The 17,395-nt window shown below is 29.9% G+C and overlaps 8 protein-coding genes across 8 annotated transcripts, besides 3 other annotated features; 3 read left to right on the forward strand and 5 right to left on the reverse strand.

The window, feature by feature from the left end:
- Window positions 1-126: 126 nt before the first annotated feature.
- Window positions 127-1,302, reverse strand: TVAGG3_0701570 (ribonuclease inhibitor domain-containing protein; the record flags this gene model as incomplete). The annotated part of the gene is made up of 1 exon (XM_001312324.1): window positions 127-1,302. The coding sequence occupies one exon, from the start codon at window positions 1,300-1,302 to the stop codon at window positions 127-129; it is 1,176 nt and encodes a 391-aa protein (XP_001312325.1).
- Window positions 1,303-1,314: 12 nt separating this feature from the next.
- Window positions 1,315-1,674, reverse strand: TVAGG3_0701580 (ribonuclease inhibitor domain-containing protein; the record flags this gene model as incomplete). The annotated part of the gene is made up of 1 exon (XM_001312323.1): window positions 1,315-1,674. The coding sequence occupies one exon, from the start codon at window positions 1,672-1,674 to the stop codon at window positions 1,315-1,317; it is 360 nt and encodes a 119-aa protein (XP_001312324.1).
- Window positions 1,675-2,041: 367 nt separating this feature from the next.
- TVAGG3_0701590 (uncharacterized protein) lies at window positions 2,042-3,430 on the reverse strand (the record flags this gene model as incomplete). Its single annotated transcript, XM_001312322.1, has 1 exon — window positions 2,099-3,136. The coding sequence occupies one exon, from the start codon at window positions 3,134-3,136 to the stop codon at window positions 2,099-2,101; it is 1,038 nt and encodes a 345-aa protein (XP_001312323.1).
- A 476-nt stretch (window positions 3,431-3,906) lies between these two features.
- Window positions 3,907-4,785, reverse strand: TVAGG3_0701600 (uncharacterized protein; the record flags this gene model as incomplete). Its single annotated transcript, XM_001312321.2, has 1 exon — window positions 4,106-4,690. The coding sequence occupies one exon, from the start codon at window positions 4,688-4,690 to the stop codon at window positions 4,106-4,108; it is 585 nt and encodes a 194-aa protein (XP_001312322.1).
- A 751-nt stretch (window positions 4,786-5,536) lies between these two features.
- Window positions 5,537-6,244, forward strand: TVAGG3_0701610 (GTPase protein; the record flags this gene model as incomplete). The annotated part of the gene is made up of 1 exon (XM_001312320.1): window positions 5,560-6,174. One exon carries the CDS (start codon window positions 5,560-5,562, stop codon window positions 6,172-6,174), a length of 615 nt encoding a protein of 204 aa, XP_001312321.1.
- A 1,835-nt stretch (window positions 6,245-8,079) lies between these two features.
- Window positions 8,080-10,667, reverse strand: TVAGG3_0701620 (DPP6 N-terminal domain-like family; the record flags this gene model as incomplete). Its single annotated transcript, XM_001312319.1, has 1 exon — window positions 8,118-10,646. The coding sequence occupies one exon, from the start codon at window positions 10,644-10,646 to the stop codon at window positions 8,118-8,120; it is 2,529 nt and encodes an 842-aa protein (XP_001312320.1).
- A 777-nt stretch (window positions 10,668-11,444) lies between these two features.
- On the forward strand, window positions 11,445-12,199 carry TVAGG3_0701630 (uncharacterized protein; the record flags this gene model as incomplete). The annotated part of the gene is made up of 1 exon (XM_001312318.1): window positions 11,445-11,885. The coding sequence occupies one exon, from the start codon at window positions 11,445-11,447 to the stop codon at window positions 11,883-11,885; it is 441 nt and encodes a 146-aa protein (XP_001312319.1).
- A 298-nt stretch (window positions 12,200-12,497) lies between these two features.
- Window positions 12,498-13,296: a mobile genetic element.
- Window positions 13,297-13,405: 109 nt separating this feature from the next.
- Window positions 13,406-14,063: a mobile genetic element.
- A 169-nt stretch (window positions 14,064-14,232) lies between these two features.
- On the forward strand, window positions 14,233-14,735 carry TVAGG3_0701660 (uncharacterized protein; the record flags this gene model as incomplete). Its single annotated transcript, XM_001312317.2, has 1 exon — window positions 14,233-14,673. The coding sequence occupies one exon, from the start codon at window positions 14,233-14,235 to the stop codon at window positions 14,671-14,673; it is 441 nt and encodes a 146-aa protein (XP_001312318.1).
- Window positions 14,736-16,093: 1,358 nt separating this feature from the next.
- Window positions 16,094-16,300: a mobile genetic element.
- Window positions 16,301-17,395: the final 1,095 nt, after the last annotated feature.

Below are 17,395 nucleotides of genomic sequence, written 5' to 3' on the forward strand. Positions count from 1 at the left end.
TGGAGTTGGAATTGGAGTTGCGTTTGTATCTTCTGGATCTAGTTGAGGGACGTATCCATCATTTGGTCTTTGAATAGGTTGAGGAGGATCTTTTCTTGGAGGATATTGATGAGGTTGTTGAGTGCATTAATTGTCTACTTTGTTTATTGGTAATCCTAAGAATGTCTCTTTTTCATAACCAGAAGGAACTTTCACAGTTAAATATTGGTTAGAATTAACACTTGTATCAGTGAAAATTCTGTTGCTGCAGTAAACGATTTCAACATTTTGAGTAATTCCATCAAATGTATTTCTTTCAACCATTGATATTTCAGGGTTAATGTATATCTTAGTCAAACTACTGCATCCACTGAACATTTGGCCTGAAAGAAATAGTGACTTTCCAAAGATATAAACAGATTTAAGTTGTTTGCAATCCATAAACACAGAATTTCCAAACTGTCTAAATGTTTCTGGAAAAATTATTGATTCTAGAGATGTTCCTGAAAACGCGTAATTTGGAATAGATTCTAATTTAGGAGGAAGAACAATTTCACTCAAACTTACATCACCTGCAAATAAATCATTTGGTAAACTGATCAAATTGTAACAATAACTGAAATCTACTTTTCTAAGATTAAGACATTTCCTTAGAACATTCTTTTCTAGTGTTGAAAGCTCAGATGGCATCGTTATCTCAGTAATTCCGGTAAAAGAGAACGCGTCGTATTCAATAAAAGTAATTCCGTCATGAATCGTTAATCTGGATAAACTCCTGCAATTTCTCAATGCTTCAAATGGAATCATTGTCATCATTCGTGGTATTTTGAAATGAGTTAATGAGGAACAGCCGTATAAAAATCTTCTCTTAAATGTAAAGTGTTCGTTAGTTTCAAGGCCGGTGAGTTCTGGTAGTTTGGTGCATCCGTTGAATGTGTTGCCCATGACGTCACGAAGCTTGTCTGAAAAAATAATTTTGACTAAATTAGTACAGCCGTCGAAAACGTGATTGCCGAGCCATTTGACGTTACTCAAATCCATTTCTGTGATGGATGTGCAGCGTTCGAAGGAGTGGCATTGGCATTTAGTAAGTTCTGGCGGGAAAACAAAGCCTGTGAGCATTTTACAGTCAGTGAAACAATATAAACCAAGGCTGCCGATATTGGAAGGTAAGTTAACGGTTCTGAGCTTTGGACAACCTTTAAAACAATTATCATTGAAAATATGCTTTGTTTCTGGAATATCGGTCGTTGTATCACCTTCAACTTGAGTAAATGTCTCTAATGATGCTAATTCAGCAAAGCAAAACTGTTCATATTTCATGTTGGAATTATGTTATTTTATAGAGGTAAGACCAGTGCATCCTTTGAAGCAATACTTGCCAATTGATCTTACATTTGGAGGAATAATGAATTCTCGTAAGGAAACGCAGTTGACAAAGACATTTAATCCGATTTCTTCAACATTATCACCAATTTCGATTGTAGTAAGTGATCTTGAGTTGGCAAATGTCGAAGATTCGATTCTTTTGTAAGTACCTGTAAAAATAGCTTTAGTATATGTCCTTCCTGGGCAAATTTCATCAATCTTCCTGTAATCATAGTAAGAGTCTGCATTAACGGTTAATGTGCTTGTTTCTTGATCATATGTGAATGTAGTTTCACATTTAGAAAAGAGGATATATAAAGAGAGCATTTGAAAAAAAAATGAATTTAAAAATCGCGGAAGTTTGAAAAAATTAAAATTAAGGAAAATACATGCTGACAATGAATAGATAAAAATTTAAGATTAAAGACAACTTGAATTTTGAATTGATTTTTAATGATTAAAATGTAAACTTCTCAAATAGTTTTTCAATGAAAAATCAGGAATTATACTGAGATTGCTCCATAAAACTTGTACTCTATAAATTGCTTTCAAAATTTTTATTTTGATAGCAACTAAACATATCACAATTTGTCAAATTTAATATTCCACTTTTTTTCTGTTTATTTGAAGACTTCCAATGACATTTAGCCGTTATATTTATTTATTTTTTTTGTGAGGAAAAATTGTATCAATTGCGAACGAGAAAAAAGCTGTATTTAAACTTTATTCATGAGAAATAACAAACACGTAATTATAGGCCTGCAAACAGAACTTCTTCCATGATATCATCAGGAAAATCTGCAATTGACGGATGAAAGAAAGCAGAGAAGGAATTTGTATCAACTTTGAAGCTTGAAAGGTATTGGTAAATGTCCGAAGGTATGTCATTTCGATAAGTTTCATCATTAAAGACTTGCAAGCTGAGTTTCATAAAGAAATCATTTGCAAACGATATTTGGGTAGTATTCTTCGACGTTTTGGCTGTCTCCATGACATCAGGAACAAAAGAATTAAAAATAAGACTACGGTACTTAGAATTATTGGATAAGTTAATGACGAAATCAAATATAGCTTGGTATGCAATCGAATGGCCCGGACACTTCATATATACATCCAAAAGTTTCCTGATAACATTTTTGAAATCGAAGTCAGCGATTGAGTCAAGGACCGAAACCATGATTGTATTCATGCATTGCAATGCATTGACTTGGTATTCAAGGAAGCCAGTCGTTTCGTTTTGGCAAATTGCTGAAGCGGAATCTTCAAAAAGTTTCGCTTGGTCAATGACACTAGACCCAAAGTACCTGATATCAATAAATGCAATCGACCAGCCAAGATTTTTGTTTGTTGTTGATTCCGAGTTAATCGCATCTTCAATTATTTCGTGTAATTGAAGTTGGCTGATCTTTTGGTTCGTAATCTGGTTGATGAGCATGCACTTAATAATTCTAAGGAGGCCTTGTTTGCAATCTAGATCCGACTTATTATACAAATTAACAATAGAATCAAACAAGTTGGCCTCGTTAAAGAAGTTGTAGACGAAGGTGAGGTCATTGATAGGGTCTAGCAAGTCTTCGAACATTGATACAATTTGATAAGAAAAGGCAAATTTTATCAATGAGGGAACAAAGGAGAGGGCATCCGAGATGCAGGATGGAAAGTTGTTTACGCAGGTCTGAATAATGTTACATATTATGTAAAAGTTGGATTGTTCATTCAGATTATTTGCGTAGTTTTTGAGTTCCTCAGCCTCAGAAACTAGTACAGATACATGCTTGTTGCCAAGCATAAACAATCTCATGGCCGCCTTCTGTACTCTGAAATCTTCAGAATACAACAACGTGTTAATAAATTTGTCTTTGTACTCTTTAAAGCTGTTTGTTAGAAATAAAATCATACAAATCATTCAACTCGGCGACATTACGTTGGAGCATTGTAAGGGTTGTGGGGTTTTCAAGAAGAAAACGAAAGGTCACGTCTCCACTACGTACTCCGACTAATAAATTATGGAAATCCATCGCAGCAGTGTCATGAAAATTACTGCAGCAGAACATCCTTCAGATAGATTTTTCGCGAGATCGCCCTTTGATAATTGCGGTTTTCTTCTCAAAACCTCGTTCAGAATTTTTTATCGAAACAAAATATCTTTAAGTACACATAAAATAAGATTTAATATTTTTTAATTCAAATTTAAATTAAACTTCAAAAAATCACAAAAGTTTACAAAGGATTTGAGAGATCATGATAAGGAATACTATTCACTATTGTTTCGAAATTTTTACAGTGAAATTAAATATCTTTCTCAAATGATTATTTTATGAAAATCGATTTTTATGGAAATCAAAGAACAATGCTTGACAATTAATAATTATCTGATTGTGTTTGATTCACTTAGAAAATTGCGAAAATTTCAATTGAGATACTGCAATCTAAAAAATATTAGAATATAGATATGCGCAGTCCACAAGATGAAAAAACATAAATCGCAGATTTCGTTTATTGATATTTTTTTTACAACATGATCATTTGATTTTTCTTAAGAATTTGTTTTTATTGCTTGACAATCTGTTGATGATAGCCTACAGGAAAAATATAATATTTTTCAAATAGGTTCATATTTATTTGGAAATTTTTGATTTTTTCGGAAAAGAAAGATTCTAACTTGAGTCTAAACAACAAAAAATTAAAAAATTAATATGAAGACGATGATTTACATTTAGAAATGAAATAATTACAAGATATTTGGTGTGAATATAATTTAAAATTCTTCAGAGGATTCTGATTCTCCATCTGACTCATCAGACTCTGATAAGGCAACACGAGAACGCATTAGGGTCAGCTTAGATTGTATTTCGTTAAATAATCCGTTTTCCTTTTTCTCCTCTGATTTTTGTTCCTTTTCTTTTTCAACTTTCTTAAGGCCTGTCTTAATGGCAATAATGTCTTCTTGACTGATCTTCAACTTTTCTGGTCCTTCTGGGCGGACGTTTCCGATGACTTTATTTGCGCATGGTTTCTTAACAAAGAGCTTAGCTGGTGGTGGTGGAGGTGGTGGTGGAAGTGGAGCATTCTGTATTATAAGAAGTTTCTCTTTGTGGCGTAAATCTTCGAGTTGTTGCTTAAGTTCATCTTTCTTTTCTTTCTTGAAGATCCTTTCAATTGACTGGGAACGTCTTTGGCTACTCATTGTTGAAGCTCTTTTTCTGTTAACTTTCGGAGTTTTGACTGATGAGTTTTCAACTGAGAGAATTGCGTTTGCTACATCAACATTTTCTCCTTCCTTGATGTATTTGACTGTTGCTTGAACCTTAAGTGGCTGTGCTCTGTTTGTACGGCGAAACATTATTCGAAAATGAAGCTAAACGTATAGTCTATCAAAATTGTGAAAACCCAAATTGAATTAAATTATTGAAAAGCGAAAAGTTTTCGTCAAACAGCAACATTAATTATCATAGCATATATAAGGGAATTCTTCAATTCTTATCAAAGATTGATAGAAATGACGTTAAACCAATGAGGATAAATGCAAAATTGATCAAGTTATATAATCCATATTAAATCGCTTTGTAAAATATTCTGAATAAAAAGTCATTCTGCATAGATTTTCATTCGATTTTTTTTATTGATTTGCCACTTGTGACGAGCTCATTTGCCATGATACATCCTATATGCGTACAAATATATTTGACAAAGAAATCCATGAATAATCTTATAATATGGATAAATTGAAATTTTCAAAACCTCTTATTATGGTTTCTTATTTCATAGTATGAATGTAAATATCCATTGTATTATATTCTACCTATTATTATCTAAAAGGTAAGGAAAATGAGTTTCAGAAATTATGAAAAATCACTTTTAAGTTACATGATCATATGTTTTGTGAAACAATCTATGAGTGCCAGTTAAATATTTAATCTTGACAAGTCATAACGAACCATTTTTTCACGGTAAAATAATTCACAAGTTCAAGGACTTTTAACAATACAAATTAAATAACTATCCCATTCGAATCCCATTTCTCATCTCAAAACAGAATGACAAATTCTCGAATCATCGTTTTTGTAAAAATTTGGTCGAACCGTCATGATAAGAAAAATTCTATTGTATCATATTTTCTCATTCCATTAGCCGATCTTTTATTTTTCAGATTTATATTTCTGATTTCGAACATTTATATTTATCGGTCAACAAACCCTTCATTCAAAAATTATGTCTAAACCAGCGAACAATGGAGTGCCAACAAAGCACGCAAAGCAATATTTAAAAATTATTTTAGTTGGAGATAGTGGAGTTGGAAAGACTTGCTTAATATCTTCTTATTTCAAGCAATCTTTCGATAAACATTCAATTCCTACGGTAGCACCAGCATACTCATGCTCCGATGTGAAGAGAAAGGATGGAAAAACAATTTCATTACAAATTTGGGACACTGCTGGCCAAGAAAGGTACCATTCTGTTTCAAAACTATTTTTCAGAGACTCCACATTGGCATTCATATGCTTTGAATGCGGAGATGAAGCATCTACACAAGGAGTTACAAATTGGATCAAGAGAGTATATGATGAAGTACCTCAATGCCAATTATTCCTTGTTTTAACCAAAACAGATCTTCGTGAAAAAGAAAAACTCGAAACCTACAAGCAAGAAGCCTTGGATAAGTTCAAAGAATACAATATCAAAGGAATTTTCCTTACATCTGCTTTAACTCGCGAAGGAGTTTCAGAACTCTTTACTGAAGCTGCTGAACTCTTCGTACCAACAGAAAAAACAGTCACTGCACGCCCATCCGTTGCAGAAGAGCAACATTCTAAGCCATGTTGCTAAATTGACTTTTATTTTGTTGTATTTTAATAAATATTGTAAATATTCCATTTTAATAGTACTATATTAACAATTTTGTACACTTTTTTTGCTTCAACATTCCAAAATTAAAATTATTAAATTTTTATTAACAAAACTCAAGAGTGAATTTTATTGTACTCATCATAGAAAAGGATATAGATTTGAGATACATTCTCATATCATATAAATGTTTAAAATCACATCCTTCTATATCACTGAAAAGGCTATCACCAAAGCAATTAATATATAAACTTGCCACTGATTCATTTTGAGTTGATGTATCTATTGATTCAGTATTTGTTGCCTGGACAATAAATAAATCTTTTATTATTCATTCCCCTTGCTTTCTTTATGAATGACACAGTGACTAATAGAGTTTGTACTATCAAAAGAAAGTAGCAAGTAATTTAAATTAGCTTTTGAATTCAAAAACTTTGACGAATCAATTTTGCTTGCTTATTGAATAACATATTTAACATTTTAAGATTTTTAGTTCCTTGAATAATATGTCAGGAACTCATGAGTTTTTGAGGAATTCCTGCATTAACAATCATTTTGGTATAGTCAATAGACGTATTCTCTATGATAAGAGGACATCTTATTGAAGTCCATTCATTCTATGCATATGGAAATACTGTTTTTACTGAAAGAGGGAAGTTAATGTATTTCAATCTATTGCAATATTTAAAAGAGAAATCTTCAAATAATGAAACAGTTCTAGGTAATATGCTGATATTTTCGATGTTATAACTATAGTTAAATGAGAATCTGCATATAACATTTTATTCGATAACTAGAACTTGGTCTTTAGAATTACTTAAATGATAGAATAGAATGTGATGAATTTGATTTTGTCAGTATTGTCAATGCATTTATATTGACTTGATTCGAAATCACTGATATTTGTAAGAGAAATATATACTGAAAATGAGTTGATTGATAGACTTTCAAGATTAGTTTCTGAGGAAAATATTATTGATTTAAGTTTGTTGGAGGAATCGAACACATATTCTGCGATAATGCGAAAAGTTAGTGGAATACTGATACTGGCCAATGAACAGCAATTCTCAAATGACCTAATTCCACTCATCTCAGAGCCCTCTCTAAGAGTAACTTGAGACAATCTAGAACACCCATGAAAACATGACTCGGCAACTTTGCTAATAATATTATCAACTCTTAATAAATAAATACAATTCTCAAAAGCTCTCTCCAAAATTTGGAGATTAGATGCAGGAAAACTAATGGAATAATGGCTTATACAATTTTGAGATGATGAGATTCCGATAACAGATATGGTAGATGGAATAGCAATTGTTGAAATCTTGGAACAATTTTTGAAAGTATTATTTTCAATTACTTCAAAAATTATATTCGAAATTGTTGAATTTTCAACCATTCATTCTTTGATTTTCGTTACAGCCTTTTGGATTGTAACGCCTCTGCAATCATAATTTATTCCCAAAATTCATAAATTATTGTATACTCAAAATTCAAAATCAAAAAATTTGTCTCGAAAATACAATCTTTCTGATTTAAGTATGAAAGGGAAGCATTTGTATTTATTTTAATTTTATTACGGGGTGTCATTACTTTACATGTGAAAGTTAAACATAATTTTGTAAACGATCTGTCAATACACATATTCAATATCTTAAAAGAGCATGAAAACTTTACAAGTTCCAAAGTTTCTCTTAATGAAAATGCATTATTGGAAATATAGTATAAAGGCCTTGGTGGGGAAAAAATTAGACATATGTGTATGCGTGTCAGGACAATTCAATATACTCCCTCTCAATACAAATTTTAGAAGATTTTTTTTCCTAAGTATATTCTAATTTTCAATTGAAAAGTGACAGTAAGCAATTTTGTTAAAAAAGATATAGTATAATATCAAAAATTATTTAACAAGATAATAATAACAATTACTGTAGTAGATGTGCCCATTTCGAAGCTTTAATATTCTCGCGAATTTCCTTGAAATCAGGTAAAGACAAAATTTTTTCAGCGGCTGCAACATTTCCTGTAACTAAATAACAAGCGCAAAACCAAACATTGTATTTGCATTGGCTAAACATGTCGCAAAGATCTTTAACACATTGTATTTTTGTCGGATTTTGAGTGATAAAAAGTGACAAAATTTCAATGCATTTTAATGCAGAAATTTTTGGTTCTTTGAATTTCTGCAAACTGACAACAGGATTCTTTTTCGTCTGTGCGCACAAATAAGGTATTACGTAAGGTCTCTTAATGCAGACTAATCCATACACGCATTTCTCAACAACATCGAAATACAACTCAGACAAATATTTTTGAACAGTTTTGTCCGTTATTGACCTTGGAAAAGGTAATTCAACACAGCTCAATGCGTTGTTGATTTCGTCTTCATCTCTGTAGCATTTCCTTAGTACTTCTATTGCGCAACACACTGATGCAACTTGTCCTTCTTCACGACCTATGTATCTGATTAAAGAAGAATAGTTTGCATGAATGACTTTTGAAATTTTTTCATCGTTTTCAAATTTGATAATTTGATTTTCTTCTTTCGATGAAATTTTCAAAGCAAGGAAATGGCAAAGTATCTCTGTAGCCGAGTAATATGGTTTAGGGAACAATTTGAACACACTCGGCTTGTGTCTCACGAATTCTACAAGTTTATCCGCCCTTCCATCATCTAATGACGAAATTACTCCGTCTTCAATGAAATTTTCGAAGTCGGGATTGGTTTGTATAGGTATCATGAGAATAGACAACTTCTCGATGTCATGGATCTTGCTGGCAAACGTCTTGCCAAAGTAGTTTACAATGGAAAATTCTTTTGTAAAGTCGTTGTAAACTAAACAATAATTCTGAGTTGTAAACAAACCGCAAAGATAACCGATTTGAGAATCTAAATATTTAATCTTTTTGCTCCTCAAATCTATTGTATATAAATCATTTTCTGATGATGAAAAAATTAATATGCCAGTTGTGTGGTCGACCAAATAATTTGTCACGTTTTCAAAAATGTCGGAGCCATTACATTGTAATCTTCTTCCTCTTGCCAGTGTATAAACGTTATCGTTGTGAGTTTCGGCGATTGTTGAAGAGTAATTAAAGAATGTGCTGACATCTCCGTTATAAACCATGACAGAGTCGTTGAAAGCAAATGTTAAGTTCTTTCCATCTGATCTGACGCAGTTTGGAACTGTTTTGAGGTTAATTGTCTTAATTGTTTTCTGTTTTTCATCGGAAACCTCGAGAAATCGAACAATACATTCATGGGAGAACACATCATGATGAACAACAACTAATGTATCGCCATGGAAGATGAGATGCTTAGTATTTTTCAAAGATTGTTGATTTGATTTGATCCAAACACGTTTTACTGTATTGTATAAATATAATCGGCCACATCCAATGTATGCAAAGTAGTATCCATTTGTTACACAATGTTTAATCGATCGCAAATCTTGAGGTTTTGTAATTACGTTTGTAAAGATTTTGTTTTCGTTATTAACGTAGTAAGTTACATTGGATCTGGTGTAAATGAATGGATATGATGGATTAATTGGGATGTTTATGATCTCAGAGTAATAAAATTTGTTTTCATTTGAAATAATCAGAAGAGTACGACTTACAACGAAATTAAATGCATCGTTGAGTTGATCGAGTTTATAAAATCTGAATTTTGGCTGCATACTTGGCAATATTCCAATATATCCATGAGATATACAGAAAAGTGTAGAATCTGGGCCAAAAGCTAATTTTGAAATGCGATGCTCTGTTGATATAATACGCTTTAAGTTGAAGTTTGTCACGAAAACAGACCCATCAGTTGTATATGCCGCGGCAATATTAGCAAATGAGGATGAAACAATATTGTATGCATTGAATTCCATATCCTTGCACTTCAAATCATAGTTTGTTTGATGCAATATTTGTGGTTGAAGATCTATTGAATACGTTGAGCCATCCCCTGCTAATATAAGACCATTTCGCTTGGAAATCGCTATAGATTTAATTGCTATATTACCAAGGTTATGGCAAATTGAATCACCGCTTTCTGGGGAAATTAAAAATAAGTTTCCATTGGCGTCACCAGCAGCAACATATCCATTATATGAATCTACTGAAGTAAACATTCCATTTTTAGGATGTTTGAATGTCTTTCGAAGTTGAATTTGCTTTGCATTGTTAAAAATGTAAATTAATATTGATCCTTGATTAGTCATGCAGTAAAAGCTATCCCTAATTAGCCATCCACATGCAGATAGATATCCGTTTGTTTCAGTAAATGATTTTTCTAACTGGAGAGATGCGATAATTTCTAAATTTGGATTATTTCCCTTTGTAATCCATATTTTGTCTGTAGAAATATATAAAACGTATGTTCTTGAAGGTGATAGCTTCATCGAAACTACATTTCCGAACCCTTCCTTCTCTGGAATCTCTTTTAATTCATCAAGAAACATTATATCGAGATTTTATTTCAAACGACATTTTTCGTGGTTAGAAAATATTAATTATTTGGAACTGGAAATTAATTAGACAATAAAGTGTCAAATAATTACCCATATTTGATAGAACTTTATGAATTTTTTGAGAGTATTTTTATGATTGATGGAAAACATGCAAAAAAGGGGTAATTTGAGATCCATATAACTGTAATCGATATTTTCATAGTGTTTATAAAGGAAATGTTTTTAAATATCAGAGTTTTGATAAAAATGATTATTTTTTCATCAAAAATTGCTCTATTCGCTATAAATTTTTTCATTATCTACCAAGGTAATTTAAGCTGAGGTAATTAATTTAACTCTTACTTTTTGAATTCAAATTTCAATAAAATATTAGATTTATTTTCCAATGAAGGTACAAATGTAGAAGACTAAAAATTTCATAAATCCGTTCAGTAAAACCTGACAGATGAGAAATCATTTAAAAAATAAAAATATTAAGCCCAATTGGAACAGAATACATATAGAACCATGAATACTTGTTCGGAACTGATAAAATGAAATTATGACGCCAATCAAAATTAGCGGTTAAGAATTTATTATTAGATTTTAAAAAATAATTCTACAAATGGTATTAAATAAAATATTCTCCATTTTTTCCTACACTCAGAAAAAGATCTTATCGAACATTTAATTTGAAAGGGTATCACAATTTAAAGCAATAAAAAAAATATCACATAACTATTTGTATAATCAAAATAATGGATTTTTTGAATTTTTATATGGGTCATTGAAAAATTAAAATATTTTTTGATGATTGATACCCATCAGCGTATTGCCTATATCAAGCTTGATTCCTTTGACGTCGGAAATTTCCAGACTGACTATGGTTCTAGAATAGTTGCTAGTGTTGGTTCTCGTTCATCTTTAATCCGTAATTCTAAAGAATTTTCCTCCTCAGAGAGATCTCCTCAAAAAGTATGGGAGTTCAAGTACAACAACCCAAATACTTCTTCATTCATTCTATCTCTCTCAAAGAAACGCATATTTGGAGGGGATATCATGATCGGAGAAGCTGATATAAAGGTTTCAAATTACGAATTAAACAAAGTTGTTAAGCACGATGTTAGACTGAAAAATCACAAAAACAAGTACTTAACAAGTAAAGCTACAATATTTGTTCACATTTGTGAAGATGGAGCCAATCCATTCAGTGCAGAAACAGGTAGACTAATTGAAAGTTCCAGAGTTTAGATCTTATACTTATATATTGTTTGTGAAAGAAAATTATAAATAAAATTATCATGTATAATTTCCAAACTTTTTTGCACACGGTCTAAATGTGCTCTCTCAGTTCATTTACAAAACAAAATACTATGAATATTTTGAAATTTGCAATATCTTGTTATACATGTATAAAAATTTTCCTATTTCTTTATACAAAACACAAAGAATGAAAAAGTTTATGAATATTCATGCTTTACTATAAGACTAATATTTTCTTTTTTTTTAGATGGATTTGATGAACTTTAGATCATATTATACTACTCCAAATACGGAAGTGATTAAATAATATTCATAGAAAATGTTTTTTAAGCAACAATTTTCAGAAGAACAATTGAAACTATAATTACAATGAATTAATATTAAAAATAAATTATTTTATCCAATAGATGCATAATGGATCAAATGTAAGGCGATCCTATGCGAAAATAAAAATCTTTTCTATTAAATTGTCGATATCTAGAATTTTGGACAAGTTCAAAAGCAACTACTATACAAGTGTATTGTATTTATTTAGGTATTTTATGATTATCCAAGTTTGAAGCAAAGTTTTTCCTTGATGGTTTCGGTTACCCATCAGATGGCAAACCCAAATTTTAGCTAAAAGTGACAGGAAAAAAAACGTTTAGTATTAAAAAAAAGACCGATGAGAGCTTCGTTCGAAATATAGAGGGAACTGTGAATGCGCAACCATTCTCAGGGAATATTGGATGCTATTCCCGTTCCCTCTGTATGGAAAATTGAGGTTTTCAAAGGGAGTTAAAATAATATCAAATTTATACTAATTTACTTCAAAATACAAAAGTATTTGACAGCTAAAATTAGTTACTTTAGCAAGCCTATCAATACCCTTTTACGATTATTGTTACTTTTTCGAAATAAAAGTAAAAACAAATTTATACTAATTTACTTCAAAATACAAAAGTATTTGACAGCTAAAATTAGTTACTTTAGCAAGCCTATCAATACCCTTTTACGATTATTGCTACTTTTTCGAAATAAAATAAATTTATTATCAAAAACCTTTTTTTTCTTAGTAAAAATAAACGAAATTTTTTACCTTATGAACTTTTGATGGAAATATGCAAATTTAAAATAATAAAGAAAGCCGCGAGCGAAGCGATCGGCTTAGTTCGAAGATTTTGATTCAAATCTTTGCTGATCTGTAATTCGCGGAAGCCGCGAGCGAATCGAGCGGCTTAGGTCTAAGATTTTGATTCAAATCTTTGCTTATATTCCTTAAATTCTTTATGAAACTCGCAACAGTTCCATAAAAAATTTTAAATTCTAAACTGTCGAAATTACCGATCGGTAATCACACTCTTCACGGGTGTGTCACTTTTTGCGGGTGTGTCACTTTTAGCTAAAATTACCCCTACTCCCCATCAGATCATAGAAAAATTTTTACCCAAAGTTTATTCCATGTCCACAAACTTATATAGTATACTTTTTATTCAAATATTATTTGTTCGAAATTCTTAACATTTAAGGGTGCACACGAGAGGATCATGTAAACTTCAGAATTTAGAACCTTATTTTTAGGCATTATCTTGGCTACCTATTTAGGCTCGAAAAGCAAAAAATATCAAAAAATACAACTTGACTCCATTATGACCCTTTCATGGAGGTAGTTTTTATCCGCTAGTATTTTCCCTTTGAATCTCTTTACAATTCGAAATCAAATTCAAAACTCAGTAGAAGAAAGGAAGAATCGACTTACTACGGTTGTAATACGAATAAATACATATATTTAATTATTTTTATTTACATAATAATTGTTTGAAGCTCATATTCCAACAAATTTTTAAATAAAAACATTAAAATGTTGAAAATGTTCATATATTTTAATAGGGTTTTGACACTTTATTGAGGAATTACTACATACATAGTCGAACTGAACTTGATATTTTGAAATTTAAATTATTTATCAAAATTAAAATTTAACTTGAAATTTATAATTATTTAGTCATATTTTGCATAATTCTAAGTAGATTTTGTAAAAAATCAAGAAAGAAAAATTTTAACGTGCTTTATTTTTTCTTTTTTATAATAATACATATTATTATATAATTAACATATTCATAATGTTTCACCCTTTCAAAAATATAATCCTCCTCCTCTCAAATAAACGTACATACGGGTGCAGCCTTAATGGGGCGATTCAATTTTCAATAGTAGTACAGGAAATTGATTCAAAAAAAAATTAAATGAAAACTGAGTATTTGCAATATGCATATGATGTACAATATTTTTTTAAAGTGGAATAATAATAATTGTTTAAACAGTATTGAAATTTTTCTGAAGGTGATTAATCATTATGATTGATTCACATCAACGTGTTGCGTACATCAGACTTGATTCATTCGATGCAGGAAACTTTGATGCTGATTATGGATCACGTATAGTTGCAAGTGTTGGTTCTCGTTGTTCTCTCTTGAGAAATGCAAAAGAGTTTTCAAACTTTGATAAATGCCCACATAAAGTATGGGAATTAAAATATCGTAATCCACATACTTCTTCTTTCATATTGTCCTTCTCCAAGAAGCGCACTTTTGGAGGCGATATTCAAATTGGAGAAGCAGAGCTCAAATTATCCCATTTTGAGTTGAATTCAGTTACTAAGCAAGAAGTTAAGCTTAGAAACTTTGGAAATCGTCGCTTATCTAGTACTGCGACAATTTCAGTACATATGTGTGAAGATGGATCATATCCATTCAGTGCAAGAGAAGGTCATCTTCTTGAGCATTCACATGTTTAATTTCATATATTTATATTGTTTGTTTATTACGGAAATTTATTTTCATGTAAAACCATTAGTCGATTTAATTAATGTTTTTTAATCTCATATCTTTCTTTTTCATTATTGAATTCATTTCATAATTTTATATGTTGGATAAGTGAATTTTATTAGCTAATATATAAGCACAATCTTTGAATCATAATAAAATAAACAAGTGTATTAAATATTTGTTGGTTTTTAAAGAAATTACAAAGATGATTTTTATAGATAACTCTATGTATCAGTGTCATTATTTTCATGTTTCAAAACTGGGTTAAAACTATTGGGCTGATCTTTGTAACACTATAAGTTTAAGAAATAGAGGCAAATTTCAAATTAAGCGTAGAGAATAATTTATTCTTGATTTTTATGCAACAAATATATTATAACTATTACGTTGATATTTTTTTCATAAACATTTTAAATTTATAAGAAGACAATTTGAAACAATAAAAAAAAATAAACTCTAAATGCAATCAATTGCTATTGGTAATTATGCATAGACATTGGATAATAAAAAATATGGATTTTACGATGAATAAAAAAGAGAAGAAATCTAGATTTATTCCAATTGAAATATATTCTGAAGTAAACGCTGTATCACCGGGATTGCAGATGAATTTAACATTAAATAATATGTTTCATGGAAGGATTAGATTTTGAGGTATTTGAAATTTTCATAAAATCTTTGTGAAATCAATTAAATTACGTATATTTCATGTATATAAATTGTATTCGAATATGAAATCTGTTTTAAAAAATTTGATAGAAAAATTTTCGTTTATTATTAGAATTTTTTCAATGTGTTTTCAATTATTGAATCGAGGGTTTGAAATTCATTGGAAATATATAACGTGTTTTTTTATGATATTTATGAAATCGTATCTAAATTGTATAAACTTATCCTAATATCAATTATATATTAGGAATCGAATGACTTTGATAGAACTAAATTTGAAGGGCATGAAATTGTTTTCGTCGTATAACTTATCATATTTATTAATTAGCTGAAAAGAATTAGTTATTTATGGATACTTTTGATTTTGATTTTGAGAGCAAGGATTTTGAGCTACGAAATCTCAAAGAAATATTTGTGAAAATACAAATAAACTTTTGAAAAAAGATTTTAGTGAATTTATCAAACTATTGGGGACTTTGTAAATAAAATAATGTCGAAATTAAAGCGGACATTATAAATAGACTATATATTCAAGTTATATATAGCAGAAACTTCAAATGGAAACATGAAAGAAAACAAATTCAAAAATCATAAAATTCATTAACAAGATTAGTACGAATTCTATAATTATCCGTGATTCAAAATGAATGACGATTAATGAAGTTGAATCAATACTTAATTAAATTTAATATTCTCAAAAAAGATTAGCAATTCAGAGAGGTTATCGATTTTGTAATTTAATCATCGTCGTTATCGATTTTGTAATTTAATCGTTATCGTCTTTTTCTAAACGTGCACTTTTACATTAAAAGCAATGCAACTCCAAAATTAATTGGTATTTAGACTTTAATTAGGTGCAGACAAACGAAATGCAGTCCAAATATTTTGGTGATATATGAATTACATAAATTTAGGGAAATTGAAATTATATCTTTTTAAATTTTTAGGAAAACAGATTTATAGAATTGTTTAAGTCATCAAAATAATGCAGACTTAGGTCAAATTTTCCAAATTTAATCATTTGCAAGACTTTCAAGCGACTTCAAAATGTCGAAATATAAGTCCAAAAATATTACGATTACAGTCTATCCTCAATTATTATCACGCTAATTATTGAGTGACCCATGCGTTCGTATGTATGTATACCTTTTAAAAAGGAGATGAGAGAGATAAACTACATTTACAATTTAAATCTGATGTATTTACTTGTTACATTTACAAATGTAAATGTTTCTCGTAATGTTTACATTTTGTAAGTATAACGAATAAAAATGACGCACTTTTTTACAAAGTCAAATTATGCGATACAACTTTACTTGTTACATTTACAAATGTAAATGTTTCTCGTAATGTTTACATTTTGTAAGTATAACGAATAAAAATGACGCACTTTTTTTACAAAGTCAAATTATTGTTCGATTTTTGCAGCTTGTAAACGATTAATTGTATAAAGCAATTGATATTAGCACGACATACTGAATAATTCTAATATTGAAATCAAAAGCCCTTAAAATATCATGATATTTTAATTTCATAACAAATCTAGGAGACTATTTGATGAAAACATATCCGATGTGGTTTTTGTTGTATTATATAACTTGTTATTGACTTCTTAGCTTTCCAAATTTTTTTCGATAATGAGAAAACGAATGAAAAATCAACATTTGGTCCATTTAAAATTTGATTTGTTTACATTTTTTTACTTTTTGAATTTCAATTTATATTTTCCTCAAGAAATACTTTAGATTTTAAGAAACTAAATCATATAATCTACTAAGAAAATATATTAATCCTATAATACTCAGTTTTGTGATAAATCCGATCTTTTTTATTTTACTTTTATATGTTTTTGCAAACTTAAGGTCCTCACTAGGTAAAACATAATACTCTTTGAAGTTAAGTATTTTCACAAAGAGAGGACCAACAATATCAAAAGATTGAATAAAGATTTGTATTATTTTATTTATTTTTAAGAACATGTTTAAGAACCCTCATTATCTCCACGAATATTGCATATTTTTC

The sequence above is a fragment of the Trichomonas vaginalis genome, chromosome III (genome assembly GCF_026262505.1).
Source record: "Trichomonas vaginalis G3 chromosome III, whole genome shotgun sequence".
Classification (NCBI taxonomy): domain Eukaryota; phylum Parabasalia; order Trichomonadida; family Trichomonadidae; genus Trichomonas; species Trichomonas vaginalis.